Genomic DNA, 22,340 nt, shown 5'->3' on the forward strand with positions numbered 1-22,340 from the left:
AAGGTGTCCAAACTTTTGACTGGTACTGTATATATATATATATATATATATATATATATATATATATATATATATATATATATATATATATATATATATATATATATATATATGTATCACTTTAATGGTACATACAGATTTATTTTAAATGTATATATATTTTTTTTCTTTATGTTGTTAAATGTTTTTATATGTTAAAGTTATTAACCCATTTTTACCTATTGTGATACCTGTGATGATGTGTTATAGAGGAATAAGCGCCTGCGTTTTCTTGCTGGTGTGACATGAAATAAATAAAAACAAAAGAAGAACTGAAGGTGATCGTAGAAGAAGAAAAAAATCAAGAAGAAAAAGAAGTAGAAGAAGACGAAGAAGAGTTTACACTCCCATCCACTAGGTGGCAGTGTGGACATTGAACGTTGGTTTGCGGCCAGCCCATATACATGAAGAAGAACAAAACCGACACAGGACAGCGGCGTGAACCCTGTGCACATAGAGCATCTTTGACTTTTTTTTAACTACTATGTTTTCTCTCACTAAAACGCCTTGTATTTATTCGCACGTGATATGTCACCTCGTGAAGACACAGCTCAACATGTTGAGCAGAAGGAGCCTGTTTAACCAGGTAACGTCAGCTAACAGCGTCACCTTAAGCTAGTTAGCTACCGTTAGCCGTCGCATCTTAGATCATAGCTCACTGACACTGTGTATTAACCCTCATATTAACTTTATTTAATATTCCAGCTCAGGAGCTTGTCTCACATGTCGGGGGTTCGTCCGTCTACCACGCACGCGCTGCTTCCCGTCTGTCAACCTCAAAACAAAGTAAGTTCTGCCTCCAGAAATAACTGACAGGACACACTTCATGATGTCTTCTCCTACAGTACCAGTCAAAAGTTAGGACACACCTTCTCATTCAATGTTTTTTCTTTATTTTATTTTCTTTATTTGTTTTACATTGTAGATTAATATTGAAGACATAGAAAACTATGAAGGAACACGTATGGAATTATGTGGTAAACAAACAAATGCTCAACAAGCCAGAATATGTTTTATATTATATTTTAGATTCTTCAAAGTAGTTGAATGAGAAGGTGTGTCCAAACTTTTGACTGGTACTGTACATCCCGCAACTTATAGAGTTTACAACAAAACCGTCTCATATTTTGTCCTCTAAATGCGTCATGTATTTTTTAGGTGAAATGCCATGAGAATAAATGGTAAAGTTATACCAAATGGCGCACACGCAATAAAGAAATGAACATATATGATTCTGATGATAACTAGTGAGTTCTTTACTGTCTGACCTCAGTTTTTCTCTGTCAGTGGTTTGAGAATAGAGTTGGTGGTGTAAGGTGGAGGAAGAACATCCACCTGACACAACAGAGGCTGGAGAAACCCCCCCCTGTGCATATAAGGTTAACTACTCTTTTATCATATTAGCATCACTGGTTATTTGTTCTAAACTAATATGTAGCTTTTTGTGGCCCTCTACTAGTGAGCTGTCCGAAGGCGCGTATGACAAGCTGGCAGAGGAGACACTGGACGCTCTGACCGATTATTTTGAGGACCTGACGGATGAAGCTTTCACCGGAACAGACTACGACGTTGTCTACTCCGTAAGTCACTCTGTTCTCTGTTAACGGTCAGCAGGTCGGTGGCGACAGCCGTGGTCAGAGGCATTATGATGTTGGGATGTCCATTCATCAGCCTGTCTGTCCACCCCCCTACGTCCATCCATCCCATTCTCGTGAATGGGACATTTTTGGGCTGTAACCAGGTGGCAACCTCCGGTTATGCCGAGTGAAGCCGGTGCAGAAGTGCCTTAAACTAAAGCATTCTTCCTAACTGCCATCAGGAGTTCGACTCCTCCGGTTGCAAAAATAAATTTGCTTGCATGGAAGCAAACTAATTGAATCGCATCCTTAATTTTCTAGTTACTTTTTCATACAAGCAATCAGATGAATCTGAACTCACTTTTTATATAGAAAGTGCTTTTAAAAATCAGTTTATAGTATAGAAAGCTGCATCTTTTCAATTCCAGTATCTATGAAATTCACTATACTACATAAAGAGTACAAAAAAACAACCTTAAATCCCTCTGCAGTGTGTTACAAGTATGCTGTAATCTACAAAAGTAAGGTTTTCACATAGCAGCTCTAAGACAGGGCACTTCCTGAATGATTTTGCACTGTATGAATTAGCCTAGCTAGCAGACTTTAGTTGAGTTACTTACTGTAACTTACTCATAGCTCTTCTACCCTAACTTTGTTTAAGTTTCTGCATCTCCCGACTAGTTTAACAACACTGCGGTTGGATTTCAGCCGACGTGCACAATTTTTTTCGCCTAACCTTGTTGAAACAGAGGTAGCCGACTGTCTGTCTTTTTGAATGCAGTCTCTCTGCTCCGTGAAACACAGAGATCAGAGGAGAGGAGAGAGAAACTAACGTGACAGTGAATGATGGCAAAACCCCAGTAAAGACTCACACTGAGCTGCAGTTCTGTCACAGCATCTGTGCAGAATCGTTCACGATACATCTTGGAATCGAGAAACTTTCACATCTCTAGATTGCGACGCCATTTGATACAGTTTATCAGACCTAACACAGATCCATTTCATGCCAATGAAACTTAATACATATTCAGTCGTACTCCCTAACACCCCTTGCCCACGTGTGTGTGACGTCAGAGTAAGTTGGGATCAAGTCGGGCACAAATCTTAACGGAATGCATTGTGCTGCGATCGCCGGTGATGGATTCTGCGCAAGATTTACTAATTTCAAAAGAGCCTATTGGCAGATTTACTTTGTTTATTCGTCTCCAAGCACAAAGCACTTTATAAGAAACAAAGTCAAGAATACAGAGATGTGGAATTTGTATGCGAGATTACTGATTGTGCTGCAGGCAGATTAGTAATAGCGTCTTGCTAATGTAATTTATTTATTCGCCCTGTTTGGGACCAGCACTATCCATTGCACCCACGTTATTAATTCAGCTTTGTCTTGTATTGCCCCCACCTTCCCTTCTGCTACCGGTGACTAGAAATTATGAATCCCTATCTGCCAATCGCCACTGCTTGAAGTGTAACAAATAGGTGCTGCTACTCCACTTATTCCCATGTTGGTGTGTGTATCGGATGGTATCAGCGATCATAATTAGCCTACATTCTGATGTTCTGCTACTAGTAGATAATGGGTTTAGAGGTATCTTGAAAATGTGCAGATTTCACTTAAAACTAATCAATTTCGCGTCATTTTGGACTATAATTGTTACATTACATTACATTACAGCAGACGCTTTTATCCAAAGCGACTTACAGGAAGTGTATTCAACATAGGTATTCAAGAGAACTACTAGTCACCAGAAGTCACAAGTGCATCTCCTTTCTTAAACAAGCATCTAAAAGCATAAACCAGAGCAAAAGTATAGTGCAGAAGCAAATTACTACGAAAACAATAATTGCAACAAACTAATACGAATACAATAAGTGCTACAAACTAATACGAATAGGATAAGTGCAATAAACTGATACGAATACAATAAGTGCAACGAACTGATACGAATACGTTAGGTGTCGATAATGCTCATACACCTTAGAGACTAAACTTGCTATAGTTAAATGGTTATTTTATTACACGTATCGGCCAGAGGAGAGTGAGATGTAGGAGTGTGTGTAGAGATGCTGTAGGTGTGACTGTGCACAGCCCGTTACTTCTCTCTGCTCCATAAAGCTGTTCCAGACGGGGCCCGTTGTTTGGCTGCCGGGCTCTGGTGCTTTATTGATTTCTTGCCCAGTAGAATCGACACACTTAGAGACCGTTGTTTTAGTTGGCAGGCCGCTTGAGTTTATCCGGCTGGAGGCTTAAAAAACGTAAATCCTGGAAATGCACAGAAACGGTGAGCGACCTACCCTGACCTATCAGAGAGGAGGATACAGTTTCAGGACAGAGGGACAGGTGGAGAGGACCAGAGAGCAGGAGGACATTGAGAAGCCAGAGCAGATTTAGTTTTCTTTCCAATATGAGGGTAATTTGGCAGGTTTTTTTTCTATACATTTTGATAACATTGTTCTCACCAACTTCAAATCATTACATTTTAAGATGAAGACTTGGTTTAGGTTAGGGAAAGTGTAGATTTAGGTTAGGTTTAGGTTAAGATTACGTAAAGGTTAATTAGGTTTAAATTAAGATTACGTAAAGGTTAGGTTTAAATTAGGTTCAGGTTAAGGTAAGGTTTAGGTTAGGTTTATGTTAAGGTTAGGGTTAGGTTAAGGTAAGTTTTATGTTAAGGTTAGGTTAAAGTTAGGGTTAGGTTAAGATTACGTAAAGGTTAGGTTTAAGGTAGTTTTAGGTTAAGGTAAGGTTAAGCAGCAACTAAACACTAGCTTAGCATCGCTGCTACCTCATGGCCCCTCTATAATGAGGTGTGGCTCTTCAGTCCCTGCTGACTTAGTTAATCCTTTGACTAAGGTTGATATTTTTTTGGATGGAGTGCTATGACATTTTGTACAGACATACTTTTTATTAAGTGCTAGTTCTAGCTTGCTAACATGCCAAGCTATAGAGATGCACCGAGCAGTGGATCGAAATCGGCCATGACCAGTGACCGGCTGATCAGACGCATATTTCTTATATTGTTTTGCTGGTCACTATTACACACGTGCCACATTATATGGGGCAAAGGTAAATTATGATATTGTGATCTTTTCAAATGTAATCTTGTAAAAATGTGTTTGTTTGTCAATAGAAAATAAATCCAGATGTTTTCACAGCAACATCAAATAGATATTAGAGAGGGATTTATTTTAAGAGTAGCTCTAAGCTGCTTATAATACATTATTTAAGCAACTGATTATTTTTTTAATCAAATCAAGTATTTAAATGATAATTGTTTAATTCCCAATAATTGGAATAGTTTTTATGCAAATAACCTTTAAAGATGACAATAGACGGTTGATTTTTTTTGGAGCGGTGGTGAAGGAAGTTCGTCTGGAATCTCGCTGTCAATTATAGTTTTCTATAGAAAGAAAATCATTCATCAAACATTCTACCTGCTAAACATCAGTGCATTAGCATGTTGACTGTCAGCATTGTTAGCATGCTGACCGCACCCTGTTGTGTTCACTCTCTCTAATCATTAAAGTCTCGCCGTTAATAAGTGTATCAGACGCCCCAAAAACGAACCGATCAGTATTGTGATGTATTCCTACGAGCTGATGCTTTTTTGGGGCACGTGTCATCTCCCGCTGAGACTGGCGGGATATCGCCTGGGGGACGGGTTGGACCGCGTTGGGTCCCATGTGTGTCGGCCTTCCTTTATTGATGCCCGGCGCCGATAACAGCTGCTGTTGACGTGGAGGCTGTCTCGCTGTCTGATGGATAGTACCAGAGAGAGATGTGTTGTTTGTGTTTTAGGCAGATGTAGAGTGCACACCGTCACACTGCACTGTGCTCCTGTCTGTCTGTCTGTCTGTCCTGGCATTGTTAAGATTTTCTCTGGGACGTCCCCTCCACGGGATCCACGTGACCGTCACCGTCCTGTGTCTCTTTATCATTTTTTACATCCGTCCCCCCCCTCCGCTTCCCTCCTGTTACATCGTCCACCCTGTCAGTGTGATCCATGAGAGGTTGATTAATAAAGTGTGTGTGTGTGTGTGTGTGTAATCGTTTTGGTTGGACAGCGGCTGTCTCTGCTGGCTCTGACTGATTGGACAATATTCCAATCTTGGCAGCTGACACCCTTTTTCAACTAGCTTCAGTGACACATGGGGCCATAAACCACACACACACACACACACACACACACACACACACACACACACACACACACACACACACACACACACACACACACACACACACACACACACAGAGCAGAATCAAGAGAGCTGTAACTTTGCTGGCTAAATAAGAGCCAGGGGCATTGCTGCACTCTGCAGAGGGTCTCAGAGAGGTGCTGGAGTAAATCTTTATGGAATAATCAAGAAGAGGCAGTCCACTCTTTACTTCCTTATGCCTTTTTGGTCTTGAACCTTAACTGCAATCCTCAATCTTTTCTCAATCTCTAAAGCCCTGTTAGAGGGGCTTTAAATGACCAAGGTTTTAAGCGTTCATAAAGGGATAGTTTAGTTTAGACGTAAAGACGCCGTATGCGACTCTGGTAGAGACCTGTCAATCACAGAAAGCCCTGCCCTAAAGTATACTCTGCTTTATGGTCTATTTGACTCTAAATGGACCATCATTTACTAAATGGACATCATGCTGTATTGAAGAAGACTTGAAACTAGAGATTGAGACCATAAACTCATGTTTACAATGTTTACTGAGGGAATAAATCAAGTGAGAAGTAGAGTCATTTTCTCATAGACTTCTATACAACCAGAGGAGTCGCCCCCTGATGAACAGTAGAGGGAATGCAGGTGTAAGACATGAAGCATTGATTTCACTATTCAGAACCAGAGGTTGCCGCCTGATACAGTTAGCCTAACTGTTTCCCCCACAGTCTTCATTCTTTATGCTAAGCCAGGCTAACCATGTCCGGTCTCTAAATAAAGACACTATCTGAAAGAAATGAAGAAAGATTGTTAATATAAGGGCTGTCCTCGAAATAAATTCTTAGTCGACTGACACTCATACCATTTTGTCGAATAAATGATTAGTGTATTTAATGTACTGTAATCAATGTGCAGTTTTGCTGCTCTGATAAGCCATTTCCAATTTGCTCACAGAGCACCACATTGTCGTATCTAAAATACTTCAAAACTTTGGAGAATCCCGGGCGAGGTGATGAAGCTGCAGCCTAGTCTCCGGGGAAAGCCATGCATTGGCCCGGTGCAGACATTGTTATGATGCAATGTGCGCAACTTTTTTCTGTTTAAAAAAAAAAAAGGTGTATATACATTGGGGCAAAAAAGGATTTAGTCAGCCACCAATTGTGCAAGTTCACCCACTTAAAAAGATGAGAGAGGCCTGTAATTTTCATCATAGGTACACTTCAACTATGAGAGACAAAATGAGATCACATTGTCTGATTTTTAAAGAATATATTTGCAAATTATGGTGGAAAATAAGTATTTGGTCAATAACAAAAGTTCATCTCAATACTTTGTTATATACCCTTTGTTGGCAATGACAGAGGTCAAACGTTTTCTGTAAGTCTTCACAAGCTTTTCACACACTGTTGCTGGTATTTTGGCCCATTCCTCCATGCAGATCTCCTCTAGAGCAGTGATGTTTTGGGGCTGTCGCTGGGCAACACGGACTTTCAACTCCCTCCACAGATTTTCTATGGGGTTGAGATCTGGAGACTGGCTAGGCCACTCCAGGACCTTGAAATGCTTCTTACGAAGCCACTCCTTCGTTGCCCGGGCGGTGTGTTTGGGATCATTGTCATGCTGAAAGACCCAGCCACGTTTCATCTTCAATGCCCTTGCTGATGGAAGGAGGTTTTCACTCAAAATCTCACGATACATGGCCCCATTCATTCTTTCCTTTACACGGATCAGTCGTCCTGGTCCCCTTGCAGAAAAACAGCCCCAAAGCATGATGTTTCCACCCCCATGCTTCACAGTAGGTATGGTGTTCTTTGGATGCAACTCGGCATTCTTTCTCCTCCAAACACGACGAGTTGAGTTTTTACCAAAAAGTTCTATTTTGGTTTCATCTGACCATATGACATTCTCCCAATCCTCTTCTGGATCATCCAAATGCTCTCTAGCAAACGTCAGACGGGCCTGGACATGTACTGGCTTAAGCAGGGGGACACGTCTGGCACTGCAGGATTTGAGTCCCTGGCGGCGTAGTGTGTTACTGATGGTAGCCTTTGTTACTTTGGTCCCAGCTCTCTGCAGGTCATTCACTAGGTCCCCCCGTGTGGTTCTGGGATTTTTGTTCACCGTTCTTGTGATCATTTTGGCCCCACGGGGTGAGATCTTGCGTGGAGCCCCAGATCGAGGGAGATTATCAGTGGTCTTGTATGTCTTCCATTTTCTAATAATTGCTCCCACAGTTGATTTCTTCACACCAAGCTGCTTACCTATTGCAGATTCAGTCTTCCCAGCCTGGTGCAGGTCTACAATTTTGTTTCTGGTGTCCTTTGACAGCTCTTTGGTCTTGGCCATAGTGAAGTTTGGAGTGTGACTGTTTGAGGTTGTGGACAGGTGTCTTTTATACTGATAACAAGTCCAAACAGGTGCCATTAATACAGGTAACGAGTGGAGGACAGAGGAGCCTCTTAAAGAAGAAGTTACAGGTCTGTGAGAGCCAGAAATCTTGCTTGTAGGTGACCAAATACTTATTTTACCGAGGAATTTACCAATTAATTCATTAGAAATCCTACAATGTGATTTCCTGGATTCTTTCCCCCCATTCTGTCTCTCATAGTTGAAGTGTATCTATGATGAAAATTACAGGCGTCTCTCATCTTTTTAAGTGGGAGAACATGCACAATTGGTGGCTGACTAAATACTTTTTTGCCCCACTGTATATATATATATTAGTGCTGGGCAACGATTACAATTTTTAATCGCATGATTTTCTGCGATTAATCGCATTGTTATGCGCAAAATTCAATAATGAATTCAAAAGTAGTGTATTGCGCACTTTTATTTTAAAAGTACTGCTATATGAACGAAAGTGAAATAAAATTTGGTTTGCAAACACTTTAAACAAATAAGGTGCTTTTTAACAGCAGTATTCCCTTTACACAGTAGCAGTTAAAATATTTCTTGTAAATCTCAACTTAAACATTAATGGAATCAAATCAAATATAAAACCAAAGCTATTTGCCACTGCCAGGGCATTACCGTTTTATCTAGTTTGTTTCGCTTTTGTAGTGACGGTGCGTCTTGAGGGAGGCTCATATGTGCCGTCATTCGTTGCGATCCTAAGAACGTTCCTCAGACCGACATCTTCCACAATACTAATCGGCCTGCAGTTTGTAGCTATCCACTTCGCTGTGGCATTTGTTAGCTTGTCTTGCTTTTGTTTATCTAAACTTCTCCCACGCGCTGCATTCAACGTAGTCTGCCGAAGCCTCCCTCCCCTGTTTGTTTGGGTGGGTGATTTGCTGGCCTTGCCAACTGTATTCCATAGAAAAATGAAATTTCTATTGTCTGAATAATAAGTCAGTTAGTAATAAAGAATACATTTCAAAAGATCAAGCCCTCAATATCAGTATATGCTAAATGTGGAATATCAAAATTAAAGCCCTCTAAAATGTAATAACAATAGTTTTGTTGTTTGTTGTTGAAATTTGTCACAATAAGTGTGTTAATGTCTCCTCCGTCTTTGTTTCATGTACAGAGTGGAGTGCTGACGGTGAAGGTGGGCAGAGACCACGGCACCTACGTCATCAACAAACAGACGCCCAACAGACAGATCTGGCTTTCTTCTCCCACCAGGTGAGACACACACACACACACACACACACACACACACACACACACACACACACACACACACACACACACACACACACACACACACACACACACACACACACACACACAAGCTGCATGTTAGCCTCTGCACTTAGCGTGTCACACACACATCCAACCGTCACACACACAGTGCTTCTCAAAACATCTGTCTGCAGCTGTCTCGTCTCTGCACTAAGCCTAAAAGACTTGACTAAACCAAGTCAAAACAAAGATAAATGGATTCCCAGCTCTGTAAATCCATCACAATAGCTTTTCTCATCTGCGTGTGCCAACAATTTGGACGATGATCACCAACAGCGTTGGTTTCACCTCGAAACTTTTACCCGTAGGCTGTTAGTTTCGTGTGCTGAGGTCAGCACAACAAGCTAGTCACACTGATGTTACCGAAAACGGAGCTGCAAGTCCCGACTGCAGCTTCATCAGCCAGAGATAAGAGTTTGGGAACACGTCCAACACGCTAACTCACAATCAACAACATCCCCCAGATGGGCAGATCACCGGGACAAGAGAAAAAAAAAGAGCCAAACTCCTGATCCCTGTTGCTTTCAACCAGAATCAACATTTAAGATAAGATAAGATAAAATAAGCTAGAACTTTAATAATCTGGAAGGACATTTTTGTGCCAGAGTTTCATTAAAGATAAGAACAGAAGAATCAAAATATAAACATGTATAAACAATATGATCACAATTATTTAAGTGTAAAATAAATACTACTGAGACCATTAGCAATAAAAAAATTCAGAGTAGAAATACAGATAACAAATAAAAACAAATGAAGCATATAAGAAGTGACATCAACACCAGTGCCTAATGGAAACTAAAATAGAAAAGTAATATTGAGCATGATTTGGACAAATTTCAGAAGTAATTGGCATTTACATTGAGATGAAGCCAAAGTGGAGCTAACTCAAGTGAAACTCCATCTAATGCAAATGTTTTATTTTCTTATTGTTCTATGCATTCTGGTTTATTTAGTTTCATAGCATAGATAGATGCTTTTCAGTTTTATAGCATATTGTGACCTGTATCCTTTTGGGAAAGTTACTTATTCTAAAATATAGTTGGATAGTTCAAATAAGGACAAAATTTTCATTAAAGAGAGAAATAGGATTTCTACCTCACCAGCAGCCTTTTTTTAACTTTTGAATGCATTTGGTGCCTTTGCCAGATATATAAAATCCTAGGCAGAATGCACCATCTAGGGCGGTGCGGTTGACTCTCTGTTTTAACACCTGATGAGTTTGCATGCCTGGAGGAAATGCATTGAAATGAACACTTGCGTTAAAGTTACATACATGTACGTGAACAACATTTCCCATTTCCCTACAATGGACGAGCTGCATGCGCCTGAAATAGTGACATAAATACAACTGCATGTTTGTTTTTACTATTATTACTATTTTTGTATTCCCATTACCATGTATTTATTCATTTACATATGTATTTCTCTGCCCTTCTCCTTCTCAGACACCCTCTTGTCACAATTATTCATATTTGAATATGCAACACTCGTAAACAACACGCTTTCACACATGCACACAAACAACTCGCAGCATATTCAGATGATAATGTCTGATCATACTTCTTGTGTTATGTTTCATTTCACCTTAGTCTGTCTAATTGGTCACCTGTTGGTACTATGTCACACTGCCGCAATAATAAATAAATAAATTCACTATCTTTTTCTTGGAATTGTTAAACGTCTCAGCTAATTCCCTGGCGTCTCTCGTTGCAGTGGACCGAAGCGCTACGACTGGACGGGGGAGCGCTGGGTGTACGCTCACGACGGGGCGAGCCTCCACCAGCTGCTCTCTAAAGAGTTCTCCATCATCTTCAATAAAAACATGGACCTATCAGACCTGCCCTACTCCTGAGGTCCCACACCTCTCAGGACCTGTGTACAGTAGAACCACAGTGACTCATGAAGCAAATGTATCAGACCATAAGACGCAGAGAATATATATATATATATATGAATATAATGTACAACAACTCCACAGCAGTTGTATTTAAAAAGTGATCTAAACGTGTTGTTATCTACGTGGTTTATTATAATGAAATGTGTATAATGTATTTCATGATGATTTCATTAAATATTTGAAAAAAACAAACTACAGTTGTAGATGTGGAATTCAGCCCCTTTCAGTCTCCATAGAATCCTCCTAAGTTCTACTGGTTGGAGGACTGTGCCTGCTGCCAACATTTATTAAGCACATTAATTCAATTCAATTCAGTTTATTTTGTATAGCCCAGAATCACAAATTACAAATTTGCCTCAGAGGGCTTTACAATCTGTTCACATGCGACATCCTCTGTCCTTCCCTCACATCGGCACAGGAAAAACTCCCCTAAAAACCCCTTTAACAGGGAGAAAAAAGGAAGAAACCTATGGGAGAACGACAGAGGAGGGATCCTTCTCCCAGGATGGACAGAATGCAATAGATGTCATGTGTACAGAATGAGCAGCATAACAGAGATACAACACATTCAATGTATATGACATAAATGATTCATATAATAAGACTACTTATAATAACAGCAGCAATTATTACAGTAGAATTATAATTATGAAAATAGGGATAGTAATGTGATTAATAATAATAATCGAAGTAGCAGTGGGTGTCAGTCGGCTCACAGCAGGAGGCACGACTACGGTCCAGGTACCACAACGATTCATGGAAACCTGCAGAGCGAGAAAGCAAAAAGGGCTTCAGGGTGGAAGTAAAGCTAAAATGCTTAATGGTACAGGTAATAGTAATAGTAATGTGACTAGTAATAATAATGGTGGTAGCAGTCGGTGTCAGCAGGGCCGTAGCAGGATGCACGACCACAGACCACATTAGCGTGCATGAATACCTCGGCTGCATCCATAGAAAGACTAGTGCCAAGTCGTTTCCTTATTCGACCAACCTATGATGATAAGATCCACCATGCCTGTGTTCTTCCTCGCTGGCTGTATAGTGAGCCTCTACCATGCCTATTTTTTCTATAACCTAAGAAGTGGTAACCAAACTACTGTGTGTTCCTTAGATGAGTTATATTTGTCTTGAATTAATTTATGTTGTACCTTTTTTCATGGATCAAAACACGTGGCATTTATTTCTCTTTTCTTTTTCTTTTCTTATATAAACAAAACTAAAATCGCTTTTTTTTCCCGTTCCAGCACAATTCAATTAAAATAGCTTTAACTTCTGAATCACGCTGTCTATAACATGAGGTGAAAATGTAACTTTCCCTTATGAATGATTTAATATTCCATATCCGCACAACAAACAGGACTCATGTGAGACTGTGTTCTGCATGTTCCATATTTTATCACAATGGCCACACTGTCATCACTGACTGTGATGCATATGTGTGCTTAAGACCACTCAAGTGCATGTGCAGGGAAAGAGCTATTGTTTTGTCCATCCTCAAAGACTGGCGACATGTTTCCTGTTTGGCTCTTTCACATTAAAGGCTTTAGAGGTTGTTTTTCAGCCCTTTTGCCCACAAAAGTGTCAACAGCAGACAATTCTACATAAGCCTGGTTCAAGAGACTGACCTACTAAGGAGCATGACGGCATCAGTCTCTTATATTGAAGTAACAGAGCCCTCTAATGGCCGTCGTTATTATGAATGGAGCAGAGGACGAAGTCATGTGATGTTATTAAAAAGCAGCCATGCGGGATGGAGTGATGGGTCACCAAAACATCTGACTCTTACAGGAAACAGCTATCCATTTCCTGTTTCTTACCAACAGTCAATGTTTGTTCCCTTTAAACACGGCCATGGTCACTCCCTAACCTTAACCAAGTGTTTGTTATTGTAACCATGACAACGAAACCCCCCTAACCATAACAAAGGACTTTTTTTTAAAGCCGAAGCATGATCTTTCCCTAAATCCAAACTGTTAGAGAAGATAAATAAGTAATAAAGCCTATTGTAAGACCTGTTTACAGTTACAAGGTTTGACAAAGTGCACAGGCCCTCATGAACACCCGTAGGTGCATGTGTCATAATGCAAAAGCAAAGATAGATTTACCAAAAAACAGTTAAATTATGTTCACAATGAAAAAAACACTATTTAGAGTATGTATTTATTTCCTTAATATGCATCCATTTTAAGAACAATTTAGATTGTAGATCAGCCAATAGCAACATTCAATTGCAAAAGCGGTTTCAACAAGTAGAAGAAACTCAATATGGGTATGTATAACACAATACTAGTGGGATTGTTTCCATCGGATTTAGAATTGACATTCTCCTTTTTCCTAGTCAACACACTGCACACTGAGTGTTTTCACCTGTAGGCCTCCTTCGACATGCCCCAGTGTACTCAGTTTCCCAGGGATCACCATAGTGTCCAGAGTGGATTCAGACCACAGCAATGTCACGGCGACAGATGAATCAGGTCAAAGGAGCTTATGATGCAACCATGACCCAATCCCACGCTGCCTCAATGGCACAGCACCAGTCCTCCTCATCCTCGCTACAGAGTCCATGATTAGGATCATGCCTCAGATAACATGCATCACTCATGATGTGTGTGCGTGTTGCCTCGCATCCATTTATGAAAGTGATATCCCTGTTTTCATTAATCTGGCATTAATTAATCGGGTAAATGAATGAACTAAGGATTTATTATTTTATTTTTCATTTAATGCCATTCAAACGGCCCATCCCTCAGCGTATTATGAGATAACCATAAACCTAAAAAAGGAGGAAAATAAATGGACAAAGATTTTTGATGAGTTGTAGACAGTGAGTTCCCTGGATTATCCACAACTACAACACAGCCCAAATCCCCTGCAAGACTTACAGCCTCAGATAATTATTTCAACCATCAATCTGAAACTGTTGGACAGCTCAAATATCAGTATATTTTAAAAATATGAATGCATATTCACAGAGGATCGCTCATTCATTCATGGATTCAGTCTGACAAAATGCAAAGCCCAATTTATGCCTTTTCTTTATTCACGCAAATTCCACTGGTACATTGTTGCGCAAACTGTGTGTATGTGTGTGTGTGTGTGTGTGTGTGTGTGTGTGTGTGTGTGTGTGTGTGTGTGTGTGTGTGTGTGTGTGTGTGTGTGTGTGTGTGTGTGTGTGTTTGTGTGTGTGTGTGACAGCTCAGACTGATCTCAGACCAGCAGGAGCTCCGGTTCTTTCTGTAAATGTCCTCCAGGCTCCTCTCTTGTCTCTGTACACTCATTAAAAGGAGCCATTAATAGTCGGGATGAGCGTCATTTAAAAAAAACAACTTAAAACATTTATAAAACGTGCAGATGCGTCCTGGCATCCTGCCTGAGGTTAACTCTCCACTGTTGACACCCAGTTGCACCTTTGGGTAACACTTTGTGACTTCTTTAAGTATATAATGCATTATTAACTTATGATGCATTATAAAATGTTCATAGCACTGTATAATTATAGTTATAACCACTCAAAAACATTCATAGTGATTTATAACAATCGCAATGAAGCATTTTATAATGACTTATACGGGAAAGTAACGTAATACTTCCTAATTGCTGGTCACTCACTGACATTTTTTTTCAAAGTTTTCCACCTGTGGTGGACTTGTTTGACTGTGTGAACAGAGCTTCACTCTTTCATTCCTTCAAATGTCTTCTCGAAAAGAAAGAAAAAGGTCTGTGTTGTGATATTTGTGCATATCCAAAAACCTGCTGATATCCAAGTCCTTCATAATGCTTAAAAGTAGGTGTGTTTCTTTTTCTGACCAAAAATATGACCTTTTCTTTAGGGCATCTCTACTCCAGCAAACTATAAGCTAGTTGGTTTGTGTTCAACCAGAAAGCGTCCTCTGGTTCTGCAGAGTGAAGCCAATGCGGAAGTGTCTTAAACTTGCGTTCTATCTCCTGACCAGTAGGGGGCGAACCCTCTCGCTGCAAAAAGAAGTCAGATTGTATAGAAGTCAATGAGAAAATGACTCTACTTCTCTCTTCATTTATTCCCTCAGTAAACATTGTAAACATGAGTTGTATGGTCTCAATCTCTAGTTTCAAGTCTTCTTCAATACAGCATGATGTTCATATAGTAAATTATGGTCCCTTTAGAGTCAAATAGACCACGGAGTAATGCGGAGTATATAGGGTTAGGGTTAATATACTTTATATACCTGCTCTGTGTACGATGGACCTAAACAGGAAAGTGACCTTGTGTCACAAAGTGATGAAAACCCCCCTGTTGACATTCATATTTTGAATGCAATGTATACATGTCCAAAGAATGCTCCTAAAACCCGATTAATATCTGCATATCCCAAATAAGAAATAAGATTTTTTAAATATTTATTATTCTATGTAAAGTTACCTCACAGTGTGAGCACTGTCTAAAAATGTCACCGCCCTCAGAAAAAACAAAACATAAAGAAATTAAATGAGGATGGATGTGGCGGATTACCACGCTAAGCACCCAGAGGCTTAGTGCCACTATTATCCTCCTGTGGTGGGATTTTCTATGTGAATTATGTAACAGTAATGCTTCAACACAAATCAGTTCACTGCTGTTTTGTCTTTTGCCCCACCCCCCCAATGCCGCTGCTCTATCTGGTCCGAGCATCGCTCAGCTTCCAGACGACGCGCTCCACTCCTCAACATCGCATCCTCAAACACCTACTGACAGGAAAGAGTGGACCAAACTGGAGGCAGGTGTCGCCATGGCAACTGATTGACCGGACTCTGCGTTGTCGCCGCGACCCCAGAGCACCGATGAGCGGCGCCATGAAGTACAAAAAGTTCATCACCATCATACAGGTGGCCCTCGGTGTGGCCCCCCTCAACAAGAGAGAGCTGATTCCGCCACCGCACAAACTCTGGAAACCCACAAGGTGAGTCGTCGTCATGGGTTGTGAGTCCCCATTTGGTCTGTGTGTGAGTGTGTGTGCAACGGGGAAACAGGCCAGAGTGGGGGGTGGTCAAGAAATCTATGTGAAATCAAAGAGAATATATTTATGGTAATGTGCCTTAGCTCCCCGCAGGCCTCCGATTCAAGAGCGCAAACATTAATGTTTAACGGGCCACTCCGGCCGTTCAACCACTTACATGTTTTTGCCTACCATGCTCCATTGCATGTTAACTGGCTTCCAGAGCTGCACAACTATATCTTTTTAATGCATTTATGAAAATAATTATCACAGCTTTTCCCTACGATATCATAATCTTTTTTTAAACGATTGGGGAATTAGAGAAGAACCTTGAGACAACCGATGATTTCATACTTTTCAATGATTTACTGTTACTTAAAAAAAACCTTACAAACAATTCAAATTAAAACAAGTCAAAAACATTGCATGCACAATTTATGAAAGTAAATGCAGGACCTTCTTTTAGACCCTCCTAATGTCACTTTATACTGAGATTTTGAGCTACAAATTTGCGGCTAATCAAATTAGCACGAACCGATTGATACTATGAATCTGTAGCTCTCTGGGTCCCTAAAGGTTGCGGGCCCTGTTGCCCACATACCTTGCAGTTACCTCTCTAAGGACTATTGAATATCATTCCATATATATTTTTTTGTTTGTTTCTGATCTATAAATATTTAATGAAGTATCATGGAGAAATGGCTGTATTTCTCTGTAAAATAAGCACTTTCTTCTCTGTAGTTGTTGTCACTCTAAGTAAAAACAGTATTTTGTCCTTGTTGGGATCCTGTAGACGGTCGGTATGATGTCTTTCCAAAAGTAACTTTGCATTTTTTGTACATTTTCCTACAAAAGCCAGCAACACGTGGCAATTTCCGCTTGTTACAAGCAAATGTTTTTTTCAAAATAGGCAAAAAAATGACTTAGTTAGGTTTAGGAAAAGATCGTTGTTTAGGTTAAAATAACTACATAAGTGCCGTTACTAAAGTATGCAAGTTACGTCACTGTTGACTTCTCGTTTCATGCGTGGGAACAAACAGCAGTCTCGTGGCTGAAGGATCGCCATTTGATGGACCCATTCAGTGGTGCTCCCGCCCTCCGGCTGCAGCAGTCTTTATTCTTGCTTGTTCGAGAATACGTGCAAAAATAAGAAATTATTTAATATCTATGAAATCCAGCGCATTATTTTTCGCAGGCATAGCTATGAATGCTGGATGAGACCTGCCTGCATGGTTAAGTCCAATGTTAGCTGCCAGTATAGTCTGTAAATAAGAAGTAGACGTTGTCATCGTGATGTCACCCATTGGTTTGTGGACTCGTGTTTTGTAGCTGTTGCCATCTTAGATTCCTGCTGTTGCCATGTTGTTTTTTGCGCAAACAATGAACTGAAGTGACCATATTTAGGATGCGGAAAAGGGATGTAGAAACGCCATATATAACTCTGGTAGCAGTAGCGACCTGTCAATCACAGTAAGCCCGCCCTAAAGCATACTCTGCTTTATGGTCCATTCAAATGGACCAAAATGTTCTAAATGAACATCTTGCTGTATTGAAGAAGCCTTGAATCTAGAGATTGAGACCATAAACTCATGCTTACAATGTTTACTGAGGGAATAAATCAGGTGAGAAGTAGAGTCATTTTCTCATAGACTTCTATACTATCAGACTAGCATCCAGAGGAGTCGAAATGCAAAGGGGGTAAAAATGACCCGTAGGACAGATTGATACTGTAAATAGCTTTATCTTGTTTTTCTTAGGTTTGTTATAATATTTTTTTGTATGTATATATATATATCTTATGTTGTTCCATAAATTAGATAGGGATCTACATAACATGGTGCCCCTTGCCTATAATTTAAGTAATTGAGTTTGGCGGAGTGATATGATGATGAGGCGATGTATCACGTTTGTTGGCGGTGTTCGGTTGTCCCACTGTAGAGATAAGCAGTGAAGTGGACCTTATAGTCTTGCTTTACCCACGTCGCGGAAAGTTGTATAATTCCGTAACTACAATTTTATCGTTAACACTAAGACTAATCAGCGTTACACTAGTGGCAGCGGGTTGACTGACTTTTTTCCAGAGTTTTGAGTTTTACCGGGGATTTAAGGTCTGTTTGTACTCGCGCTTTGCGCCGTAGCGCGAGCCTCCGCAGAGGGCGCGCGAGCGAACTGAGGCGTTTAAGCTTTAACGAGCTAACGTTTTTTGTTCTATGACGGCTACAAGCTGAGGCTAAGCCAGAAGCTCAGTCGGTGTAACTTACTTATGGGATAAAAACGGACTCTGTCGAACTTTTAATCACCAAAATAACAACAAAGGACCACTAATGTGTGTAACATAGACTGGCAAAGTGGTGCTTGTGAACTTGTCTTTGTGGGAAGGTTGCATGGAAAAGCTGTTCACATCCTACTTATAGCTTTAGCTCAAAGCTAAGACAGTTGAATGGCAGAAGAAAGTTTTGAACTTTGGAACAAATTTAAGTTTAAACAGTCGTGTCTTTTCCAGTTTCATATGTGGTCACCATAGTTAAACATCACCACTCACAATAACTTGCTTCTCCTGGCTCTAATGCCACCAATGTAATGCCACAGTGTATTCATGGGATATGGAGAAGAGGAATTTTCAAAATAGTGCACACGTTTCGAAGTAGTACCCGGCAAGGTATATATATATATATATATATATATATATATATATATATATATATATATATATATATATAGTTACTGAGCATTATTCATCAAAAATCTCATTGTGTAAATATTTAGTGAAAGCCCATAGTCAACCCTCCACAGTATCGCAATAGATTTCAGATATCATTATATGGCACAAAAGTTGACTTTCCCTGGTTTTAAATGCATGCATTGCAGTACAACCATGTCATTTTCATGATTTTTAAGACTGTTCCAGTTTGTTTTCCCTCTACCCACTTAATGAAAGTCGTTATATCCACATTACTGAGCATTATTCATCAAAAATCTCATTGTGTAAATATTTAGTGAAAGCACCGATAGTCAACCCTACAGTATCGCAATATTGATCTGGAGGTATTTGGTCAAAAATATTGTGATATTGTGATTTCTTTCATATCGCTCAGCCCTAGTTTGGAGTGTCTGTAGAGGCTTGTTCAGAGATGTTGTGTAGAGCGAGAAGAGAAGGGGGCCCAGAACTGAACCTTGTGGAACCCCCGTAGTCAGCATGCGTGGTTCTGACACGGCCCCCCTCCATGTCACCTGAGTAAAATTTTTCGCCATGTGAGAATTTATTTGGCAGAGGCGTTTACATATTCCATTTACACATCAACTTTGGAAAAATCTAAAAAAAAAAACAGTGTAAAAATTAATTTAGGAAGTTCTATCCAATTTTTCATACAGCTTTTCTAATGCTACTTCAAAATGCAAAAAAAATATGGGAATGAAAACACGGCTATTGAGACTGACGCCGACTCGCCAGCCAGGAAATTAAGCAGTTAATTTAAAGTTAAAAGGCCTGTGAGATAACCAGCCTGAGGTCCATTGGGAGGTTTTTCCCAGAGGAAGGGGACACGATAGAAAAAAGGCCCTGCAGCCTTCTGACTTCCTTTAAACTGGGGAAAGACCAGAGCCCTGTATTCTGTGAGTGGAGAGTCTTGATTGGGGTACAAGGTTTATGGATCATCAGACTGATATGAAGGGCTGGGCCCACTTCCAATATATTAAGTCATTAGAGGAACCTTAAAGTCTGATCGGCACGGATAGTTTTAGTTAAGCTTCTAGCTGCAGCGCTCTGAACAATTTGATGACGAGCAAGAGAAGTGAAAAATAGATCCTGATTTAGAAATACAGGAATCATCATGTAAGAAAGAAGAGAAGCGTACAATGTTGCAAACATTTTTAAAAATTATATATATATATATATATATATATATATATATATATATATATTACCTTATTTAAGATTGTTTGTTTTGAACAAAAAAGGATGTTCACTAAAAGAAAGAGGGCTGTCCTTTCTGTGTAGTAGCAATTTGTTTTCTCAAAACAAATGTAAGGTAAAGGTATTCCAGTATGTTTAAGTGCCTTTTAAAGAATTTTAAGCATGTTTTGATGATTACAGGCTTAATAACATGAAATGCAACTACAACAACAATAAATGTTCCGATGGTACACAACAACAGCCGCATGGACCTCAAGATGCATCAATCCATCCGGCAGCAGAAACAATGTTGTTGTCACTATTGTCGTGTTTTTCATGACACCATGAACACCACCCCGTTCACCCAGCCGGCTATTTTTATACACAAATCCTACACCCACCGCTGATTGAAGTTTACTAAATTCACGCCCCTTGTCACGGGATAGCTGAAAGGCACAGTTTTGAAGCGTCAATCACGAAACATAAACATCACTAATAACTCCTTCAATGTATTTAACGTGGAAGTAGGAGCTTAAAATGTTTAAAATGACCAGAGGGTGTGTGTGTGTTGGGAACAGGACATTACTGATTCAGCGTAGTAATGTCTGAATAATGAATGGATTCAAACTGCTGAATTTATAATCATGTGTGCATAGAAAATGCACATATTAATGTGTGTGTACAAGGGCGTACTTTCCTCTGGGGATTGTGGGGACACTTTTCAAACCCCTATTTCTGTCAATTTGTTATTTCCTATATTGATATTACTACGAGCCACTCTGTCCTTGCATAACCAATGGGGGGGCTGTGTCTGCATTCTTGGCAGGACGTCAATCGCAGTTCCCAGTGGGCATTACTCTCTGCCAGGGTTATGCCCCGTCACAGATTCTTTGTGATTTTCATGGACAGAATCCCTAAGCCCAGCTGAGATGTGCAGACTGTCCGGTATTAAGGGTCGTGGGGGGGCCTGGGGATTGCATCTCTGCCTTTTTTTGCAGATGATGTTGTTCTGCGGGCCTTTTTGGACCGCGATCTCCGATGCTCGCTGGGATGGTTTGCGGCCGAGTGTGAAGTGGCAGGGATGAGAGTCAGCACCTCCAAGTCTGGTGGATGAATGGACAACGGCGACTCTGGTTTCCAAAGAAACCCATAGGCCAGGGGGAAGTGAGGAGTGGGTGGAGACAAGGAAAGATAGAGGCATATTGAGCAAAATAAAAACAACTGAGGAACATGTTGTCACACCTACATCCTTGTGTATGTGCACGTAAAGGCCTGGTCACACCGACAGTGTGAATTCACATGTTAAAGTTGACTTATGGAAAATCCACCGAATGATTTGGTTTGGCCATGAAATTGATCTGTTGTATTGGTTTACCTTGTCCATACCATAGACTGTGAATAAGAAGTGGAAGTAGTCGGCTTGACGTCACCCATTGGTTTGGAGCCTGCCGGTTTGGAGCCTCGAGTTCGGCATTTAGTCCTTCGCCATGTTGTTATTTTGCAACCAGTCAACGGAAGTGACCATATTTGGACTGCGGAGGAGTGACTTAGAGATCTGGTAGTGGCAACAACCTGTCAATCACAAGGTAGCCCCACCCCTGCTGTATTGAAGAAGACTTGAAACTAGAGATTCAGGCCATAAGCTGATGTTTACAATGTTTACTGAGGGAATAAATCAAATGAGAAGTAGAGTCATTTTCTCATAGACTCCAATACACTTGACTTCTTTTTGCAACCAGAGGAGTCTCCCCCTGCTGGTCAGTAGAGAGTATGCAAGTTGTAAGGCACTTCTGCATTGGCTTCACTTTGTCAGACCCGGAGGTTGCCGCCTCATTCATACCTTTTCTACTTGATAACAGAGTGATCTCAAGTCTGTCCATGTCTCCTGTGTCTGTGAAAAGTGAAATATGAAAAAGGCACTAACAGGTTTTCATCTTAATGTACTGTATACCTGTTTGCTTTGTCATCCTAAAGCTGGACATTAGATGCACACATACTCACACACTTGCGCACTCGCGCAGGTACACACACACACACACACACACACACACACACACACACACACACACACACACACACAGTCTTGCATGCAGCAGCAGTTGTAGCGCAGCCATCCTCCTCCCTCTCTCCCTCCA

At 40.4% G+C, this 22,340-nt stretch overlaps 1 protein-coding gene across 1 annotated transcript; it reads left to right on the forward strand.

Moving 5' to 3' along the window:
• The first annotated feature begins 397 nt into the window (after nucleotides 1-397).
• On the forward strand, nucleotides 398-11,542 carry fxn (frataxin). The gene is made up of 6 exons (XM_054611377.1): nucleotides 398-625; nucleotides 745-825; nucleotides 1,327-1,418; nucleotides 1,499-1,619; nucleotides 9,304-9,401; nucleotides 11,178-11,542. The coding sequence occupies exons 1-6, from the start codon at nucleotides 524-526 to the stop codon at nucleotides 11,314-11,316; spliced, it is 633 nt and encodes a 210-aa protein (XP_054467352.1). The 5' UTR covers nucleotides 398-523; the 3' UTR covers nucleotides 11,317-11,542.
• The last annotated feature ends 10,798 nt before the right edge of the window (nucleotides 11,543-22,340 follow it).

The sequence above is a fragment of the Anoplopoma fimbria genome, chromosome 13 (assembly GCF_027596085.1).
Source record: "Anoplopoma fimbria isolate UVic2021 breed Golden Eagle Sablefish chromosome 13, Afim_UVic_2022, whole genome shotgun sequence".
NCBI lineage: Eukaryota > Metazoa > Chordata > Actinopteri > Perciformes > Anoplopomatidae > Anoplopoma > Anoplopoma fimbria.

What these genes read in the sequence shown, in the direction of transcription:
- fxn (XM_054611377.1), top strand. Translation starts at nt 524, where the DNA reads ATGTTTTCTCTCACTAAAACGCCTTGTATTTATTCGCACGTGATATGT. An exon ending in GAAGGAGCCTGTTTAACCAG is followed by an intron (nt 626 to 744) that starts GTAACGTCAGCT and finishes TTAATATTCCAG; the next exon opens with CTCAGGAGCTTGTCTCACAT. An exon ending in ACTACGACGTTGTCTACTCC is followed by an intron (nt 1,620 to 9,303) that starts GTAAGTCACTCT and finishes TTTCATGTACAG; the next exon opens with AGTGGAGTGCTGACGGTGAA.